The sequence below is a fragment of the Leucopleurus acutus genome (genome assembly GCF_964270905.1).
Source record: "Leucopleurus acutus genome assembly, chromosome: 8".
Taxonomy (NCBI): Eukaryota; Metazoa; Chordata; class Mammalia; order Artiodactyla; family Delphinidae; genus Leucopleurus; species Leucopleurus acutus.
In genome coordinates this window covers 61,900,854-61,920,814 of record NC_139151.1, presented here as the reverse complement: position 1 = coordinate 61,920,814, position 19,961 = coordinate 61,900,854, and the positions used below count along the sequence as shown (strand labels likewise).

Here is a 19,961-nt window from a genome sequence, read left to right as displayed (position 1 = left end):
GCGAAGAACCGGCACTGAGGGCCCAGCTGAGATTAGACACTCCAGATTACAGCATAAGGATTAACAGGGTGGACTTTGCAACCAGAATGCCTGGTTCAAATTCCAGCACCATGACTTACCAGCTGTGTGCAGTCATTCAATCACTTAATCTGTCTATGCTTTGGAATCCTCCTCTGTAAAATGGAGATGACACTAGAACCTACCTCAAGGTTGCTGTGTTAAGTGAGTTATTATACAAAAAGCTTAGAACAACATTTGGCATTAAATTCTATTATGTATTATCATTATTTATTAATAATAATACTAGTTATAATGTAACTGTTCCTGTCACTGTCATCATCATTCTTAACATATTAAGATAGTGGCTGTTTTTAGTTTCCTAAGGTATTATCAAGAATAATGTTGAATTCTATCCAATGCTTTTTTGGCATCACTTGAAGGATTATGTTTGTTTGTTCCTCCAAAAACGTATTGTGAATGAGACACAATTTCCCACCCACTAGAAAGGCTATAATAACAATGACAGATAATGACGAATGTTGGTGAGGAAGAAATGGGAACCCTCATACACTACTGATAGGAATGTAAAATAGTGAAGCCATCTTGGAAAACAGTCTGGTGGTTCTTCAAAATGTTAGTTACCATATGACCCAGCAATTCCACTTGTAGGTATACAACCAAGAGAAACGAAAACATACACCTGTGTAAAAACTTGCACCCAAATGTTCTTAGCAGCATTATTCATAGTAGCTCCAAACTGAAAACAGTCTAAATGTCCATAAACTGATGAACAGATAGATAAAATGTGGTATATCCATATAATGGAATACTGATCAGTAATAAAAAGGAAAGAACTAATAACACACGCTACAATATGGCTGGACCTCAAAAACAGTGTGCTAAGTGAAAGGATCCAGTTACAAAAGAGATGGCTTAGTATATGATTCCATTTATATGAAATGTCCAGGAAAGGAAACTTTATAGAGACAAAGTAGATTAGTAGCCTCCTGGAACTGGGATTAACATGAATGGACCTGAGGGACCTTACTGGGGTGATGGGACTGTTCTTAAACTGATTTATAGTGATGCTTACACAGCTTCATAAATTTACTAAATAATAACCACTTAAAGTGGGTGAATTATAGGGCATGTAAAATATACCTCAATCAAGTTTTTTTGTTTTTTTAAATGAGGGAATGACTGGAGATAAATTGAGGAAAAGTTGTGAAGCTTGTGTGACTTATTTTGTGTAAACGTGGCCGAAACTTAAAAAAAGTATAAACAACAACAAAAATAACAAATCTACTAGTGCAATAATAGCTTTACCATTCTTGTATTCTTGAAATAAACCCTGCTGGGTTGCAGTATATCATTCTTTTAATACAAAGTTGTATTTATTTTACTATTATTTAACATAGAATTGGCTATTTACAATAGCCAAGACATGGAAACAACCTAAATGTCCACCGACAGACGAATTGATAAAGAAGATGTGCTACATATATACAATGGAATGCTAGGGACTCAGCCATAAAAAAGAATGGAATAATGCCATTTGCAGCAACGTGGATGGACCTAGCGATTATCACACTAAGTGAAGTAAGTCAGAAAGAGAAAGACAAATATCATATAATTTAACTTACGTGTGGAATCTAAAATATGATACAAATGAACTTATTTACAAAACAGAAACAGCCTCACAGACATAGAAAACAAAGGAGAGGGGATGGGGGAGGGATAAATTAGGAGTTTGGGATTAGCGGATACAAACTCCTATATATAATATAATAAACAACAAGGTCCTACTGTATAGCACAGGGAACTATATTCAATATCCCGTAATAAACCATAATGGAAAAGAATATGAAAAAGAATATATATAACTGAATCCCTGTGCTGTACACCAGAAACTAAGACACCATTGTTAATCAACTACAGTATACATTAATAAAAAAATAAAAATAAAAAAATTTTAAAGAAAAGAATCTAGTAGTATAACAGCCAATTCTGATCCTCCTCTGACATTTCCCCATGTTCTCAGCTGCACTATTAAGGGCACTATGTAAAACCCACTCCTCTCCATGTGCTTCCCTGGATCAAAACTGATGACTGTCCATAGCCCTGAAACATCACGTTTTACTGTAAAAGCACGTGCTACAGGGCTTTTGTTTGGTGAATCTGTTCAATCTAACTTCCCAGTTCCCACGTACTGAGGCACTGGGAAGACAGCTAGGATTGAGTCACCGAAGCATAAGACAATAGAAAATTAAAAGATCAAAAAAACAATGTAATGGAAAAGAGCTGCAGTTTTAATCTTTATCGGGTGCAGAGTGGATCCTCTCAAACTGAACCTATGGGGATTAGTTTCCCCCCAGAGAAGCCCTCAGTAATCCACACATAAATGGCCCCTAAAGCAGCGTGGACTAGGATCAATGGATGCTTCGTTTGGAAGTAAAAACGAAACACTTTGGGGGATTTTCTAGTTCTCTTTGCAGACTCTCTCCGAAATAGATTCCATAACATGCTGAACCTTAGCTCCATCAAAATTAAAGTAATCCACACAAAGCACTTCCAAAGTCCCAGAAGAAGGATGACCTATAAATTTGGGATATTATGGTGACATTAAATCTAAAGTATCAGTCACAGTGGAACAGATTAGAGAAGAGCAAACAACAGTTTTCTCATTCCCTCTGAAACAATTTGCGAAGTCTTTAGAGCTAGCTCAGCTATGCCGTCATTTGACATCCATATTATTCGAAAACATCAGAACTGAAAATATGTTTAACCTGAGACTTTCTGAGTAAAGTGTTACAAGTAGTTCTAACGTGTCCCCTCATTCATGCCTATTTCTTTGTTTCCCAGGTTTTTCTGATGGGAAGTGAACAGACTGGCAAGAAGGACTGACAGCCAACAAGAATCAAGCAAACACGTTCTCTAAGCTGAGCACCTCGTTAGAGTTTTTACAGACTTTATTTACAGTATGCTTATCCTAAATTAAAAATAAGCGATAATCATATTACATGCCTAGCAATAAAGAAGACCATGCTTTCAGTTAGCACCAGGATGCTACAGTTACATCCTACAGTTACATTTCCTACAGAATTTATTATTAGTTGCACCAACAGCAGCTGTACTTACTAATAACTGGTGATAAGTCCCACTGCGGTAAGAAAAAAAAAGAATCAATGATAATAGTAAATGCATTTTCATGCTTAGATTTCCTTCCCTAATATTTTATAATGGTTTTATACAGATGGTCGGAGCACCATTTTGACAATGGGGCTGTAAAAAGTAATTTCAGTCCATAAAGGCTATAAATGAACGTCATTTGCAACCTTGGCTGCACACCAGACTAATGTGTAGAGATATTTTAGATGGCACCACAGAAGATTCTGACTTAGTCAGTTTGGGGACAGGGCAGTTGTGTCTTCAAAGGTTGCCCGATTGATTCTGATGCATAGCTGGAATTGAGAGTCCCTTTCCAAAACCCTTCCAAAACCCTTCAAGTTTTTAGGGGGCCTTAGAACTTTTTCTCACCTTCTTTGATTTCCAGTAACTTCTTCCCAATGACCTACCAGTCAACTGCCCTGGACATGTGCATCAGATCTCACATATATTCTTGAACTTAATGAATTTAAAATTAAACATGCTGGACATCCTACAGTAAACCTAATAAATCACATGACCATCCTCCCAGGCACCTATACCAGAAATTTGGAAATTAGGATCTCTCTACTTCACATCAGCGTACCAACTCTTTTACCTTTAATATTTTCTATATTTATCATCAGTTCTCCAATTCCATTGCTGCAAAACATCCCTTCAACACTTCTGCCTAGATAAATACTAAGGGTCTACTACTTCTGGTATTTTCTTTAAAATCCCCCAGCTTTGACTCTGCAGGTGCCCGACTGCACCACTACACCATCACTACCCATCTTCATCACACACATTCCTCATGCAGGTCACTTCCCTCCATTCCTGGCCTGCTGTCAACACTACTTCTGTCTTAATTTTTGGTGAGTTCAATACTTCCCCAGCTCTGGTCTATCTGTTCTTTTCCTTGTCTCCTTCAGTCACTTGTCCCACACTCTACCTTAGGGCCTCACTCCCATGATCACACTCTCGACACAGTCATCCAGCAACTGTAGCCCCTCATTATCTCTGTTTGGCCCCCTCCTCCTCACTGCTTTCCCAGCTATCATCCTACCCCAGAGCACCTACAGTCCACTAACCCCACCACCTCTTCACTATCCTTAACACCCCATGAGTCCACTTTACTCTCCTTACTCAGATGAAATTTCAGACTCAATCATTCTCATCGCTCCACTTTATACACCATCAACTCTTTATGTGTTTTTTTAATTGAAGTACCGTTGATGTACAATATTACATAAATTACAGATGTACAATACAGTGATTCACAAGTTTTAAAGGTTATACTCCATTTATAGTAATAAAATATTGACTATGTTCCCTGTGTCGTACAATATACCCTTATGGCTTATTTTACACTTAATAGTTTGTATCTCTAAATCCCTTACCACTCTATTGCCCCTCCACCCACCCTCTCCCCCTGGTAACCACTAGTCTGTTCTCTATATCTGTGAGTCTGCTTCTTTTTTGTCATCTTCACTAGTTGGTTGTTTTTTTTAGATTCCACATATAAGCGATAACTATTTGTCTTTATCTGTTTGACTAATTTCACGAAGCATAACACACTCTAGGTCCATCCATATTGTGGCAAATGACAAAATTTCATTCTTTTTTATGGCTTAGTATCCTATTGTGTGTGTGTGTGTGTGTACACACACACACACACACACACACACACACACACACACCCCATATTCTTTATTCATTCATCTGTCGATGGACACTTTGGTTGCTTCCATATCTTGGCTACTGTAAATAACGCTGCTGTAAACATTATGGTGCATCTTTTTTCGCATTAGTGTTTTTGTTTTTTTCAGATATATACCCAGGAGTGGAATTGCTGGGTCATATGGTAGTTCTTTATTTAGTTTTTTGAGAAACCTCCATACTGTTTTCCACAGCAGCTGCACCAATTTACATTCCCACCAGCAGTGTACGAGGGTTCCCTTTTCTCCACATCCTCGCCAGCATTTGTCATGTGTGTCCTTTTTGATGATATCCATTCTGACAGGTGTGAGGTGATACCTCACTGTGGTTTTGATTTGCAATTCTCTGATGATTAGTGATGTTGAGCACCTTTTCATGTGCCTGTTGGCCATGTGCATGTCCTCTTTGGAAAAATGTCTATTCAGGTCTTCTGCCCATTTTTTAACCAGGTTGTTTTTTTGATGTTGAGTTGTATGAGCTGTTTATATATTTTGGATATTAACCCCTTATTGGTCACATCATTTGCAAATATTTTCTCCCGTTCAGTAGGTTGTCTGTACACCCTCAACTCTTTTGCCACTCTTTGATTGTCATACATAAGCACGCCCCTGCTCAAACACAAACTCCTGTCTCTCCATGCCTGCACAAACACAGCTGCATGTGATGGGAGAAAAAACCTCACACCTATGCTGTGGATATCACTTTAAATTCACAAGCACCAACTTCAAGCAGGCCCTTAATGTTGTCTGGCAGGCACACTCCACTTCCCTAATCCATTCAATCTCCTACCTCCTGGACTATCACTTTCTATCTTTCCTGTTTTCAAACCTTCAGCATCTTCTACCCCATCCTCACTCTCAGCTGGTAACCTTGCTGCTTCCCTTTTCACTGATAATGGAAGAGTAATCAGAGGACAATTCTATAAGATCCCCAAACCATATCTACTCACCTGGGCCCATATACTCTGCGCTGGTTCCTTGACAACAATTGAACTGTTGAAAAACCCACCGACTCAAGCACATCACTCAGGCAGTTCAATACTCTGCACCGTTTATAACTCTCACCGTTTATAACCGTTTATAACTCTCCAGCATACAAACGTGCAGTTATTTTCTCCTTTCTTTAGAAACCATCTTTTGAATCAATTTCTCCTCCCTTTTCCTTCACAACAAAACAAAAAAGTAGTGTATATTCTCTTTTTTCAACATCTCTTCTCTCTTTGTCTCTTGAAGAGACTGTAATCAGACTTTCACCTACTCCATTCACCCACCCCCACTCCAAAACCACTCAGTTCAAGGTCACCAATGAACTACCACGTTGCTAAATGCAATGGGCAGTCCTTGGTTCTCATCGTACTTGACCCATCAGCTGCATTTCACACAAGGGCTCACGGTTTCCTCCCAGGAATACTTTCTGCACTTCCAGGACATCACACTGCTGATTTTCCTCCCACTCTACTTAACTAATCCTTTTCAGTCTCCTTTGTTCGTTCCTTCTCATCTCCCTCACCTCTAACTAGTTGTTTGACTTCTTTTATCTTAAGTCACTGCTTGGTAGGCTCATCTAGTTTCTTGGCTTATAAATATCATCTTTATGCTGATGGCTCCTAAATGCATATGTGGAGACTAGACTTGGTCCTTGAACTCTAGGAGCATATCCAAATGCCCACTCAAGGATATCCCTCCAGCAAGCCTCCCCTCATTATCCTACATCATTAATTATTGTTCTCTACCAGATCATTCCCATCACCTAAGCACTGTTATCTCTTAATTTCTTATAACTTATTATTTTTTATAAACTTTATTTATTTTAATGTGAGTTTTCTTTTTTTGGGGGGCTGCGTTGGGTCTTCATTGCTGTGCGCAGGCTTTCTCTAGTTGCGGTGAACGGGGGCTACTCTTTGTTGCAGTGCACAGGCTTCTCATTGCGGTGGCTTCTCTTGTTGCAGAGCACGGGCTCTAGGTGCGTGGGCTTCGGTAGCTGCAGCACGCGGGCTCAGTAGTTGTGGCATGCAGCCCTAGAGCACATGGGCTCAGTAATTGCGGCACACGGACCCTAGAGCACCTGGGCTTCAGTAGTTGTGGCTCGCGGGCTCTAGAGCGCAGGCTCAGTAGTTGTGGCGCACGGACTTAGTTGCTCGGAGGCACGTGGGATCTTCTCCGACCAGGGATCGAACCCGTGTCCGCTGCACTGGCAGGCGGATTCTGAACCACGGCGCCACCAGGGCCAGGGAAGTCCTCTTATAACTTTAAATAAAAACAAAAACCCTTGATCTCACTTCCCTCACCAGTGACTACTAACTCATTTCTCTCTGCTCTTGTCTACAGAACAACTTGAAAGAGTAGTCTATACTCACTGCCCCTGATTCCTCTCCCATCAATTTCTCTTAAGGCCCCTCCAGTCAGGCTCCTGTTCTCATCTCTCTACCAAACGGCTTGTCAACATCACGTCCAATGACCCCTGCGTCATGTAACTGCTGTGGTCAGTCATCAGTGCTCATTCTACTTGACCCAATGGTAGCATTTTACACAGCTGTTTATTTCCCCTCTTTCACACACCTTCTTCTTCTTGGTTTTCAGGTCAATACTCTTGCTTGGATCTTCTGCTCTCTTTATTAGACTTCTTTTGCTGATTTCTCATTTTCTCTCCATCCTCTTAGTGATGGAGAGTTCCAGAACTCAGTCCTGGTACTCTTATCTCCTCTAGTCAACACCACCTTCCTAGATGATTCCTTTTAAATATCCCCTCTAAGCCTACAACTCTCACATCTGTATCTCCAGTCCAGCCATCTTTCCCAAACGCCAGGCTCATACGTCCAGCTTCCTCGTCTGTTCCCCACATGACTCACTAATAAGCATTTCCAACTTAATACATCCAAAACTTAGCTCCTAATTATTCCCCTCAAACTTCTCCTCTATTCTCTTGCTCAGGCCAAAATCTTGGAGTCATTCTTGATTCCTCTGTCTTTCACACCCTACATCCATCCATCAGCAAGTCCCATCAGCTCTACCTTCCAGCTACCCAGAATCTGACCACGTCTCACCACCTCCACTGCCATCACGCTGGTCCAAGCCACCATCATCTCTCACAGCAGCCACCTCACTACTCTCCCCGATTCTACCCTTCCCTTCTACCGTCTGTTTTCTATATGCCGGTCAGAGGGATCCTCTCTATTCCTAAGTTAGACATATTACTTCTCTGCTTAAATCTTTCTTAAGGCTTCCCATCTTTCTCTGAGTAAAACTGACAACGGCTTCTAGGGCCTTACAATCAGCCTGCCATCACCTCTCTGACCTCACCTACTACTTCCCTCCTCCTTGCCAACCCCACCACAGTGCCACTGCCCCTGGCTAATACCTAGATATACCAAGCATGTGCCTGCCTCAGGACCTTTACACCTGCTGTCCCACTGCCTGGAATGCTCCTCCTCCTGATATGTGCACATCTTGCTCCCACATCTCTGACTTTTACTCATACATCCATTTCTCAGTGATGCCATTTTAATTTCCACACCTCTTCTCTTTCCATGCTTTATTTTTCTCCTTAGTGCTTATCACTGTCTAACATATGATGTAATTAATTAATTTATTTATGTATTATTTTCCTCACGCCAACATGTAAGTTCTATAAGGGCAAGCTTTTTATGTTCTGTTTGGTTCCCTAGTGTAGATACAATACTGTATCAGGGTCCCTAGGTGTGTACAATACCTAGAACAGAGCCTTGTACATGGGAGAGGTTCAATAATGTTTGATGAGTTAGTGAATGGCATTTCTAATCATAACCTCTGCCTCCAGAGTCATCTAATTAGAAGACAAACCTGCTCACCTCAGTTTTCAGCTTAAAACCCTTCAGTGGGTCTGCAGTGCTATAGCTGATGCAAACTGAAATGTCTTCGGCAGCCAGGCAAATCCCCTAAATGTCATAAGAAAAGTTTACGTGTGTGGGGCGGGCAGGTGGGGCGGATATGAAAAGTGGAAAATGTAAGACCTGCCTAAGGGCATTCAATTCAATTATTTTAAAGAACTGTACCAGCCTCTTAGCAGCCCCTGTATATATTGGGTTGGCCAAAAAGTTCGTTCGGGTTTTTGGTACGATGTTACGGAAAAACCCAAATGAACCTTTTGGCCAACCCAGTAGCATAAACCACCATCTCCACAGTGTGGCTTGGTAGGCACTACGCAGGCTTGCCATGCTTACGCCCTCCTGGGCCCTATAACATCAGAGAAAACAGACTGTGCATATCCTCAAACTGAGGGACTGCCATGCAACTGAACACACTGCTTTTTCATTATCAAATAAACAGGCAAGGAAGCAAGATGTCACTGTTGGCATGGTCTGAAATTATATCTGGAACCCAGATGTTTGAACCAGACGACTACACTTGCTAAAGGCAGTTTTTACAACTCTATGAGGTAACGACACTTGCGTTTCAAGGTGACATGGCTGGGGATCTGAATAGGTAATCTCCTATGCGGTGATTCCAATCTGTCAGGCCCTTCACTCAGTCAGGAAGAACATTATCACCAACTTCAGCTTTTTTCCCATGAGAACCAGGAAGACTTGAGAAGCGAACTCACAGGACTTCCCCCATCCTGGAATCTCCTGGTCTACTTTGCTGAGAATGGATCGATCCTTTGGGCTCATCGCAGTAAACTGTACTTCCTTCAAGGTTTCTGCATCAGAGTACTCTAACCCAAGTCCTCCGTGGGACTTTGACAATGGCAAACAAGGACTTCCATGATCTGATGACCAGGGTTCACAAGAGCAGACTCATCTCTCAACATTACCAACACACCCTCCTCCACTTACTACTGCCAAAGATCCATTCTCTCCTGTCCTAGAACGTTTGTAAATTCCGAGAATGTCCTTCCCACCCACACATTCCAGGCAAAGTGCTCTGCCCAAGAATCACCTTCTTCAGGAATTCTCTACAGATCCACTCAAGTCAGCTAATTACTTCTCTCCTCTTTTTCTGAACTGTATTCAGTAATATCTCCCTTCCAATCTTTATTTTATTAATTGCAATTATTGTTTTATCTCAGTTCCACAGGGGCAGTAACCATGTCTAATGTATCTTTTTTTTGTGTGTGTGTGTGTTTTTTTTTTTTGCGGTATGCGGGCCTCTCACTGTTGTGGCCTCTCCCGTTGCGGAGCACAGGCTCCGGACGCGCAGGCCCAGTGGCCATGGCTCACGGGCCCAGCCGCTCCGCGGCATGTGGGATTTTCCCGGACCGGGGCATGAACCCGTGTCCCCTGCATCGGCAGGCGGACTCCCAACCACTGCGCCACCAGGGAAGCCCTCTAATGTATCTTTGAATCAGTGATGCCTAACCTAGTACCTGGCACTTAAGAGGCACTCAATGGATGTTTTTTGAATTCAACTTAATTATAATTAGAAGAGTGATCACATCAGTGTGGCTATAGTAGTAAAGTGCTAGGAAGGGAGGGGAGTTGGAAAGAGGGGGAAAAAAAGGAAAAAGATTCAAGTTATATAACAGCAATTTTTTTTTCATATTTCACATACATAAAGGCAGCATTTTGCCTTGGAAAGAATGTTACAATGAATCCCAATTTCTTGACGCACTCCTAACATTATAAAAGGCAGTCTAGTGTAATGGATTGATTATAGGCAGACAACCCGAGTCCATTGACTATACAATGCTCCTTCGCTAAGTTAACCTGACAGAATATTTATGGTCCAACTAATGCAAACTGGTAAGAAATACATTAAGATTCTCAAAAAATAAATTTGTACGTGTTAGAGAATAAACACACAAAATTCACATAACAGGAAATATAAGTTGCTTTAAAATATTAAAAACATTCAACACTACAAACAAAAAATGCAAGTTGAAACAACAACCAGGTAGCTACTTAAACCCTGTTACATTAGCAACCTTTTGTTCACATTATACCACCTGATGGTAGTAGATTGACTGTTGATACGTAGCAGGGCTAACTGGCATAGATATACTGGAAAGCAACTGGAACCCACTGGTGATAATTAACTATTAAGAAATTTTCCCAAAAGGGAGTAGGGTACTATAGATGTAAAATATTATTTGTAGTAATAAAAAATCAGATGCTAGAACTACCCCAAAGAAAGGTTAAGTAAAAAAAGATTTATCTACCTTCTGGAATATATAGTCATCACAACAATTGCACAATAATGACTGTTCATCATGGAAAATTTTAATAATAATAGTAATAATGGCTAGTATTTATTGAGCATTTTCTACGTGCGCAGTACTACGGTAAGTATTTCACATGTGTTATGAGATCAGTACTAATGTAGGGTTGCTAGATTTAACAAATAAAAATATAAGATGCCCAATTCAATTTGAATTTCAGATAAACAATAGATATCTGTTGTTTATCTGAAATTCAAATTGAACTGGGCATCCTGTATTTTATTTGGGTAATAGCACTCCATTTTATTCATGAGAAAACTAAGACACAGGGATTGAATAACTTTCCAGGGTCATACAGCTAATAAGTGGTGATAAAAATCTAAGTTTACAAAAAAGTAGAATAGTAAATTTTGTTTATGAATAACTTCAGGCATACCTTGCTTTATTGTGCTTCACAGATATGGCATTTTTTTTTTTACAAATTGAAGGTCTGTGGCAACCCTGCATCGAGCAAGTCTATCAGGCCATTTTTCCAACAGCAGTTGCTCACTTCATGTCTCTGTCATATTTTGGGAATTCTCCCAATATTTCAAACTTTTTCATGATTATTATATTTGTTATGGTGATCAGTAATCTTTGAGGTTACTACTGCAAATAAATTATGACTCACTGAAGTCTCAGATGATGGTTAGTGTTTTTTAGCAATAAAGTATTTTTAAATTACATACTTTTTTTTAAGACATAATGCTGTTGTACACTGAAGAGACCACAGTCTGGTGTAAACATAACTTTTATATACACTGGGAAAGCAAAAACTTCATGTGTCTCACTTTACTGTGGCGGTCTGGAATCAAACCTGCAACGTCTCCAAGGTATGCCTGCATAAATAGGTGAAACATGCACGTGCCCATGGATCACAGATGAGGGGAAGCGTGGACAGGTGACACTACTACCACCAAATCCATTTACTGAGCAGTTACTGGAGCACTTACTCTGCACACTGTGCTGCAACAGCCTCCCCCCGTCCCATTTTACAGATGCATAAAGTGAAGAGTTAAATATTTTGCTCAAGGTCAATAAAGCTAGTAAGGGCAGGATCAGATTCTGACTCCAAAGCTCTTGCTTATTCCACTTTGTCATCTTGATTTCCTGGGTGAGATTTTTTTTTTTTCTTTCGAATGCAGTTCTATCAGTGTTGGTATAAAAGTTTTGGTGTGATAAAATACATGCACGAGGACACATGAATATTTCAAGGAGATCTGCAAAGCCAAGTTGCTGGGGTTTGCCTTGGTTTAAAGCCATACTTCAAGCCAACCCAGTGCAAAACTTGAAAAGAAAAAGTCGTGGTGAACATTTATGGCTCAAATTGTGATTTCGTTTAGAAAGTAATAATACATACTCCATACTTATCTTTTGGAAAGGGAGACTGCTCTCCCACTGATGTCCCCCACTAAGCTCCTCCCTTTCTCTACACACCTGAGCACATGAACTTGTTAGTTCCCTCAAGTAAGTCACTCAGGAAGGGATTATGATTTTTTTTTTTAAGCCAACCACATGAGAAAGCCCAGGAGCACACACAAACACAAAAGTGCCAGTATGCTCTTACAATGAAAGCAATGCCTGTGCTCTATACATAACAGGGAATTTTAGGATGATTTCCCTTAAGTGTCAGCTTAAGTTTTCCTTGAGAGTTTAGCCCACATCAAGAAGTTTGCTTTTGATTGTTTATTCTGAAAGAGGCAGCTGGCCACAGGGCTGCCTGTGATGCCTTTACCACAATTTGCTTTTGTTTTTCCCTCTTGATAATTACCTCATGACTAAACCACTCACTGGTCCATGTAGAGGAATCCCGTGGAGATGAAAACACACTTGTTTAAATAAAATATTTATGAAGAAGCCCTAAAATGTCACTGAAGTAATGCAAATTAAATCTTCACATATTGTGCATCCAATATGCCACTCATTCCTTAGAAGACTCTCTAGTTCCTGATTGCAATTAACATTAATTTTTAAAAATTAATCCCATTGTGCATAATCACACCAATGTCTATTCATAAAAATCCAGTGTTTTAAGGATGATTTTTCACTTGACTATCTTTGAAAATCTGAATTAAGGTTAAAGTTTAATCTCAATGATTATTTTGGAGATTTTTCCTTAGGAACTGCATTTAATTATTATTTTACATGTACACCTTTTTATAAGTTATTTCATTCTAAATCAATATAAGGTGACACTAGTGACGGTTCCACATTCTGGCCTTTCAATGAAATACTTTGGACATGATTTTCTCAATTTGTTCTTTTTTTTCGCCAAATTGAGTGGATATAATAGATTCTCATGATATTTTTATAGAGTCCTTCAAATAAAAAGTGGGGGTAATATTGTCAAAAGAAAGCTAAGAATCACTTAGTTGATTTGGGTGATGACCATACAAGGTAACAGTCAAGGCCCCCGACTTGATACCATCTTTCCTAATTTTGCAAAAAAGAAATGTGAGCTGAGCTGAGAAGAGTTAGGTGGGTTCATCCTTCACTTATTGGCCTCAACAGTTGTCTTCCACCTGGTGCACATTACAACCAAGAGAGGAACTTATATAAAAATATACCGATAGCAGGCCCCACCCCCAGCGATTCCAATTTAATTGGTCAGGATAGAGCTCAGCCATTGGTAGTTTCCTGTTTGTTTTATTTTTGTTTGTTTGTTTTTCAGAGCTCCCTAAATGTTTCTAATATGCAACCAAGGTTGAAAACCAGTCTAGAGAAAGCTTCTCCTGACTAGGGTTAACATCTACTTAGAAAGAGGGGTCATCATCAGTGATGTGTCGTAAGGAGGGGTCATCAGTGATGTGTCGTAAAGAGGGGTCATCAGTGATGTGTCGTAAAGCTCTATTTGACACCCTGACCAAGTGAACATCCTCTAGTTCACCAGAAAATGAAGAAAAAAATCCCTAGAAATACAAAGCTGGAATGTCAATGGAAAACCAGTATCCTGAATAAAAGAATTCTTGACCAAGATACTGAGCAATGTCCATCGACAGATGAAAGGATAAAGAAGTGATATATTTTATATATATATATATATATATATATATATATATATATATAGTGGAATATCACTCATTCATAAAAAAGAATGAAATAATGCCTTTTGCAGCAACATGGATGGACCTAGAGAATATTATACTAACTGAAGTAAGTCAGAAAGAGAAAGACAAGTATCATATAATATCACTTCTATGTGGGATTTTTTAAAAAGATACAAATGAATTTATTTATGAAACAGAAATAGACTCACAGACACAGACACAGAAAACAAACTTATGGTAACCAAAGAGGGAGGAATAAATTAGGAGTTTGGGATTAACAGATATACACTATTATATATAAAGATAGACAAACACAGGGACCTACTGTATAGCACAGGGAACTATATTCAGTATCTTGTAATAACCTAGAATGGAAAATAATTTGAAAAAGACTATATTGGTGTGTGTGTGTGTGTATAAAACTAAATCACTTTGCTGTACACCTAAAACTAACACAACATTGTAAATCAACGATACTTTAATTTTAAAAAGTAAAAATAAAAATATTGAGCAAAATCTGTATAACTGCATAGAAGTTAACCTACACTTAGAGATTAAATCCATTATACAAAAACACAACAGAGAAAGGACATCTAAATGAAAAAAAAATCTAGGAAATTTTCATTGACAACAACTCCTAGATTCTTAGTATATGTGATATGTTTACCTAGAAGCTACTTTGACTTAGGCTCAACTCTTTCTCTTAAATGGAACCCATGGCCTTGGGCTAGTTTAGCTCTCTGCACTTCAGTTTATTCAGATATACCAATCTCTTTTGGCAATGCTTCTCAAATGTTAATATGCCTATGAATCACCTGAGGATCCTGTTAAGACACAGATTCACATTGGTAGGTCTGGCACACAGTCGAACACTTTGAGCAGCAAGGTCTTAGAAGATGTTAAGAGGATTAAAGGAAACAACCTACATAAAGTGCTTGGCACAGATGTAGTTGGCACCCTTCAGAAGAAAAGACTTACAAGGAAAATAATAAAACATGGTTAAAACCTAGAAATCATTCGATCCAATCTTCTTTTCTTTTCCAGATGCGGAAACAAAAGGATGAGAAAAGTTACAATCGCTACCCCCTAATAGCCAAATGGAGAAGAGACGAATTCTTTTTTGACTGCAATAAGTATAATCGAGATCAACAAGTAGAAGTTAAATTGAGCTTTTCATTCCACGCATGGAAAGACCTTTTAATAACTGCTGTCCTACAATCAACTGGCCCTCTTGAGGAGAGAGAGTGAAGTCCCCAGTTACGAAGTATGAGCATTGACCAGCTGATAACATTAAAGAAGACTCCCATACTTCAGGTCCCTGTTGAACTTAGAGACATCGCACATCTAATATGTACACACAAAACAAAATCTTTAATAAAACAAAAAAATTTTTAATAAAACAAAAACTTCCTTATTTTCCTCCCCACTCCAACTCTGCTCCTCAAGTCTTACCCTATGCAGTAAATGGAGTTGCTTAGGTCAAAAAGCCTTGGGGGGCTTCCCTGGTGGCGCAGTGGTTGAGAGTCCGCCTGCCTATGCAGGGGACATGGGTTCGTGCCCTGGTCCGGGAAGATCCCACATGCCGCGGAGCGGCTGGGCCCGTGAGCCGTGGCCGCTGAGCCCACAACAGTGAGAGGCCCGCGTACGATAAAAAAAAAAAAAAAAAAAAAAGCCTTGGGGTCACCCTTAACTCCTCTTCTCTCACCACTCACCTCCATTCCATCAACAAATCCTAGTGCTGTATCTTCAAACTGATGTCCACTATCCCCTTTGTCTGGGTTACTAGAGTAAACCTGCTAACAAGATTCCCTGTCTTTACTCTTGAACTTCAACAGCATTTTCTCAACACAGCAGCCAGAGAGTTGCCGCTTCTCTGTTAAAACCCTTCTCGTTCAGAGTAAAAACCAAAGTCCTTATAATGGTTTAGAAGGCCATACATGATCTTCCCCCTCCAACCGTTAACCGTATTTCTTGTCATTCTCTCTCTTATTCACCCTGCACCAGTCACCCTGGAACTCAACTATTCCTTGCATCACATCAAGGACGCTCCTATCTCCTGACCTTTGCACTTGCTCTTCCCTCTGCTGTGAAGGCTATTTGCTGAGATTCACGAGTTTATGCCGGACATTGCCAATATACCAACCAACATAATGACACCTAACAGAAGGATTCTAATTGCTCTCTATGGAAAAGTGCTCACCCTCAGCTTAAAGATCCACATTTTACTTTCCATAGTTGGTACAGATGAAGGACTGGGTGAGGTATTCCAGTTCCAATTTATGACTTAGCCTCATCAAATTCTCTCTCAATACCAAGTTAGGGAAGACGAAGGACTGTACTCCTACATCAGAGCACTGCAACTACCTGGGCAAAGAATAACCTTTCTGATGGCCCACTGATTTGTGACCCAGGCTTATCCCACCACTGAAAAAATGAACAAACATCCTAGATGTGGTATCACTCTGCTGTCCACAGGGAATTATATCTGGTTTCTCCTTTCAAAACCAAAGTTCCTCAGTTGAGCTTGAGAAAACCTAGCTACCACTGGGTAGCCAGGGATGAACAATGGGCAGAAAAAGCTGAAACATGGCATTCATGTGGGTTCCTTTACAGAAAAGGAAGTCACGCGTTTACAGAGACGACTCTCTCTAGGGACCCACATGCTAGGGCTGCTGCTAGGCATGGTTGTGCCGGGTCCCACTACACTGCAGCAACAGCGTCATTCACAGCTTTGGGCGGTGCAGCTACTCCAACCACTCAGCTTTTAGGGCTCGCAAGTTAAAAGCACTGTTGGCTTGGGCAACCAAACAGCTTTACAGGGATGCAGACAAATGCATCTGATGTAAGAGTTAATGTGGGCAAGGAGAGGAAGGAGGGAGATGAAGAGAGATGCTGGCCTGAGTTGCACTGCCCTGGAAGAGAGGGTACACTTTGGATGTGGGCTTCAGCCCCAGTTCCTCTGACCTTGCACTCACGGTCCCCCTCCCCACGCCTGCCTCATGAACAGGCTACTTCCTGACCCAAATCAAAGATCACGAGGGTCATGGGGCTACCTCAAAGCCACTGTGCCCTAGTTTAAGAAAGCAGAGCAGTGCTTTCAGGAACTCAGAGAGCAGCACGGCATACTCTTTATCTGGGGCTATTTCTCAGCCAAGGAATCAGATGTGTCTTTTGTACGGAGTCTTCTCTGTGATTCTTCCTCAGGGGCTTCCCAGTGCAGGGGCTGAGGAAAACTTTAGAACATGGGATCTAGCTCGAAGATTAAGAGGAGCAGAGGCACAAAATCAGCCAAAAAGATGTGGAGTGTTAAACATGCAACTCGGCGAGAGGCCTCATCCATCTTCTCTTGTAAAGTCAAAGAGGACCGCTCGTGTGCGGTAACAGTGGCAACTCCCGGCACAGTCAACAGGCAAAGAAGCGGCACGTTTCAACACTAACACTTCCTTTGGGTGAAGCAAGCTAGATTATTTCTTGTTCCTGCTGCTTAAGGACAGAACTTTCCCCAGTGAGGACACCATCCTGGGCCCCCAGTTCATGAATGAAGTGCTCTTATTCCTGTCTGCAGTCTGTGCAGCACATCAGTCCAGCAAGGAGGCGCACAAAGGCTGGGCATTAAACCTCCGGGGAAATCATTTGAAATCAACAATATTTCTTGACTTAATTCTCCACTTTGAAGTAACACATTAGTGATCATCCCATAAACTTAATTAATGTAACCACAGGCAATGCGGAGCAATAATCTTTCTTTTACAAAAAAACGCCTTTGAGTAGGGAAAATCTGATATAAACTTTTATTAGATGACCTCTCTTCACCCCACACACCCATTTTGGATATACTATCAAGGAAATGCTATTGAAGTCAGGCTCAGTGTATACCTCTTTATGAATCAAATAATTCTCTAATTTATCCTTGGGTAAATGAATTTTTATATAATGGATTGGCTTAAAATGAGGTAAATTCATACTGGATACTTTGCACACCAACAGCTCATTTCCAATATTTATACACAGGAATATCAGGGGAAAGGCCCTTTTCTTACCCCATCTTTAACAATCCAACCACAATATGCTTTTTTTTTAGTACTCAGGTTGAGAGACTATTCGAGAAAATGATTCCTCATGGTGAGAAGAATCTCAAGTAAACATTTGGAAGGAATGTGTCTTTCAGTAACCAGCAGTGGATGAGAAGATGTGGGAGACCCAGGACCCTTGGGGAAGGCAAACGGCTCCACTAAAACTCCCTCTTCCTACCTTAACTGGTCAAAGGCCAAAATAAATGAACTTTCCAAAGTTAGGAGCTTCGAAACTTTCACTAGGAATAACTGTAGGTGCACAAGCCATGACCCGTGAGCCCATTGACCTTCGTGTGCCCGGTGGCGGAATCTGGTTGAGCCGGGAGCCCAGGCCCAGGCCGCCTCCACGCCGAGAGACCCGGAGGGAACGGGTTCAGGCCCGGCTGTCCAGGACCCGGAGCTCTCAGTCCCCGGCCCAACGTCGGCTCCCGCCCCGCCCTTCTCACCCCAGACCAAGGACAGGAAATGGGCAATCCGGGAAGAGGATGGGGAGCGCCCGGTGGGATTCAACCGCAGCCCGGGGCCGTCCCCAACTCCCAACTTCCCAGAGTTTCCTCTGGCCTCGTCCCCCTTCCCATGGCTCGCGAGAGCGCCGCGGCCTCTCCTAGCCAGGAGCGCAGAGCCCGGGAAGCGGAGCTCGGAGCTCGGGAGCCGCCCCCAGGAGCCCCGGTGACAGAAGCGCAGGTGACGGGCGTGGTGCCTCCAACCCCGCGCCAGCCCACCCGGTCCCGGCCTCCATGCAGCAGCCTCCGCCGGGGTCCCTGCCCGGGTTCAGCATCAGGCCACCGTGCGCTAGTTCCTGGTGCCCTCCCCTAGCTCGGTGGTCACCCGCCCTCCTCCCTCCAGTCCGTGTCGTTCTCCTGCCTCAGGGCCCGGTGCGGCCCCAACTCCCAGCCCGGGGCCCTCCGGTCGCGCCCGGCAGCGGCGGCGATACTCACCTGGGTCTCGGAGCCGGGGTCTGGCGCGGTCCCGCAGGTGGTAGATGAAATCCTGGCAGCTGTCGTGCTCCAGGGCCCCGCGGGCACAGAGCTCGGCCAGCAGCTGCAGCGCCTGGTGACAGAGCGCGTCCCTGGCCCCGGGCATCGCCCCCCCGCATCCTCGGACCGAGCCCGGCAGGCGGGCGCGGGAGACAACCCTCCGCCTGCCAGCTCAGAGCCGCCGCCTCCGGGCCGTCCGCGCTCGCCGCCAGGGACCCGCCGAGAAACGGTCCGAGCCCAAGCCCCAGCCCCAGCCGGCCCGGCCTCCCACCGGTTGCATGCAGCTCTTGGCCAGCCGGTCAGTCGGGCTTTCTTTCTCTCCCGCCCTGCCCCTCCGTCCCTCCCCCGGCAAGGAGGAGAGGCGGCGCCGCACAGCCCAACGCGCCTCTCTCCTAGCGCTCCGCCCGCCCCTCGTGGCCGCCGCGGGGCGGGGCGGGTCAGGGGTGCGCGCCAAGGGGTAGGATCCCGGCGGCCCCTGCCTGAGCGCCGGCGGGGGAAGGGGGGCGCTCGCGGGCTCCTAGAGGAGCGCGGGACTCGGCTCGGGACCTCGTGCTCAGGGCGACCACGCCCAGGTTTGGAGAGTGTGTGCGGGTGCGCGCCCTGTCCCCATGCAAACCCATACCCTCTCCCACCGCCCCTCGCCGCGGAAGTCCAAAACATGTTCTTGGGTGCGTTGAGCGAAACGTGCAGTCTGAACCACACCCGCCAGATCTGGAGAACCGAGTCCCGGCTTTGAACTTGAAAAGCGCAGTCGGGGCATAAGCCATGGGCCTAAAGATGCTACACGCCCAAATGCGGGGTCTGGGGCCGAGATTCTCCAACAAAGGAAA

General features: G+C 42.8%; 1 protein-coding gene across 2 annotated transcripts in view; it reads right to left on the bottom strand.

Moving 5' to 3' along the window:
• Window positions 1-19,440, bottom strand: part of SYT9 (synaptotagmin 9) — a 187,793-nt gene extending 168,353 nt beyond the window's left edge. For both annotated transcript variants that reach the window (XM_082844199.1, XM_082844200.1), the window contains exon 1: window positions 19,093-19,440. In XM_082844199.1, the coding sequence (XP_082700325.1) occupies window positions 19,093-19,237 (145 nt within the window). In that variant the 5' untranslated portion in view covers window positions 19,238-19,440. The remainder of the gene's footprint in view (window positions 1-19,092) is intronic.
• Window positions 19,441-19,961: the final 521 nt, after the last annotated feature.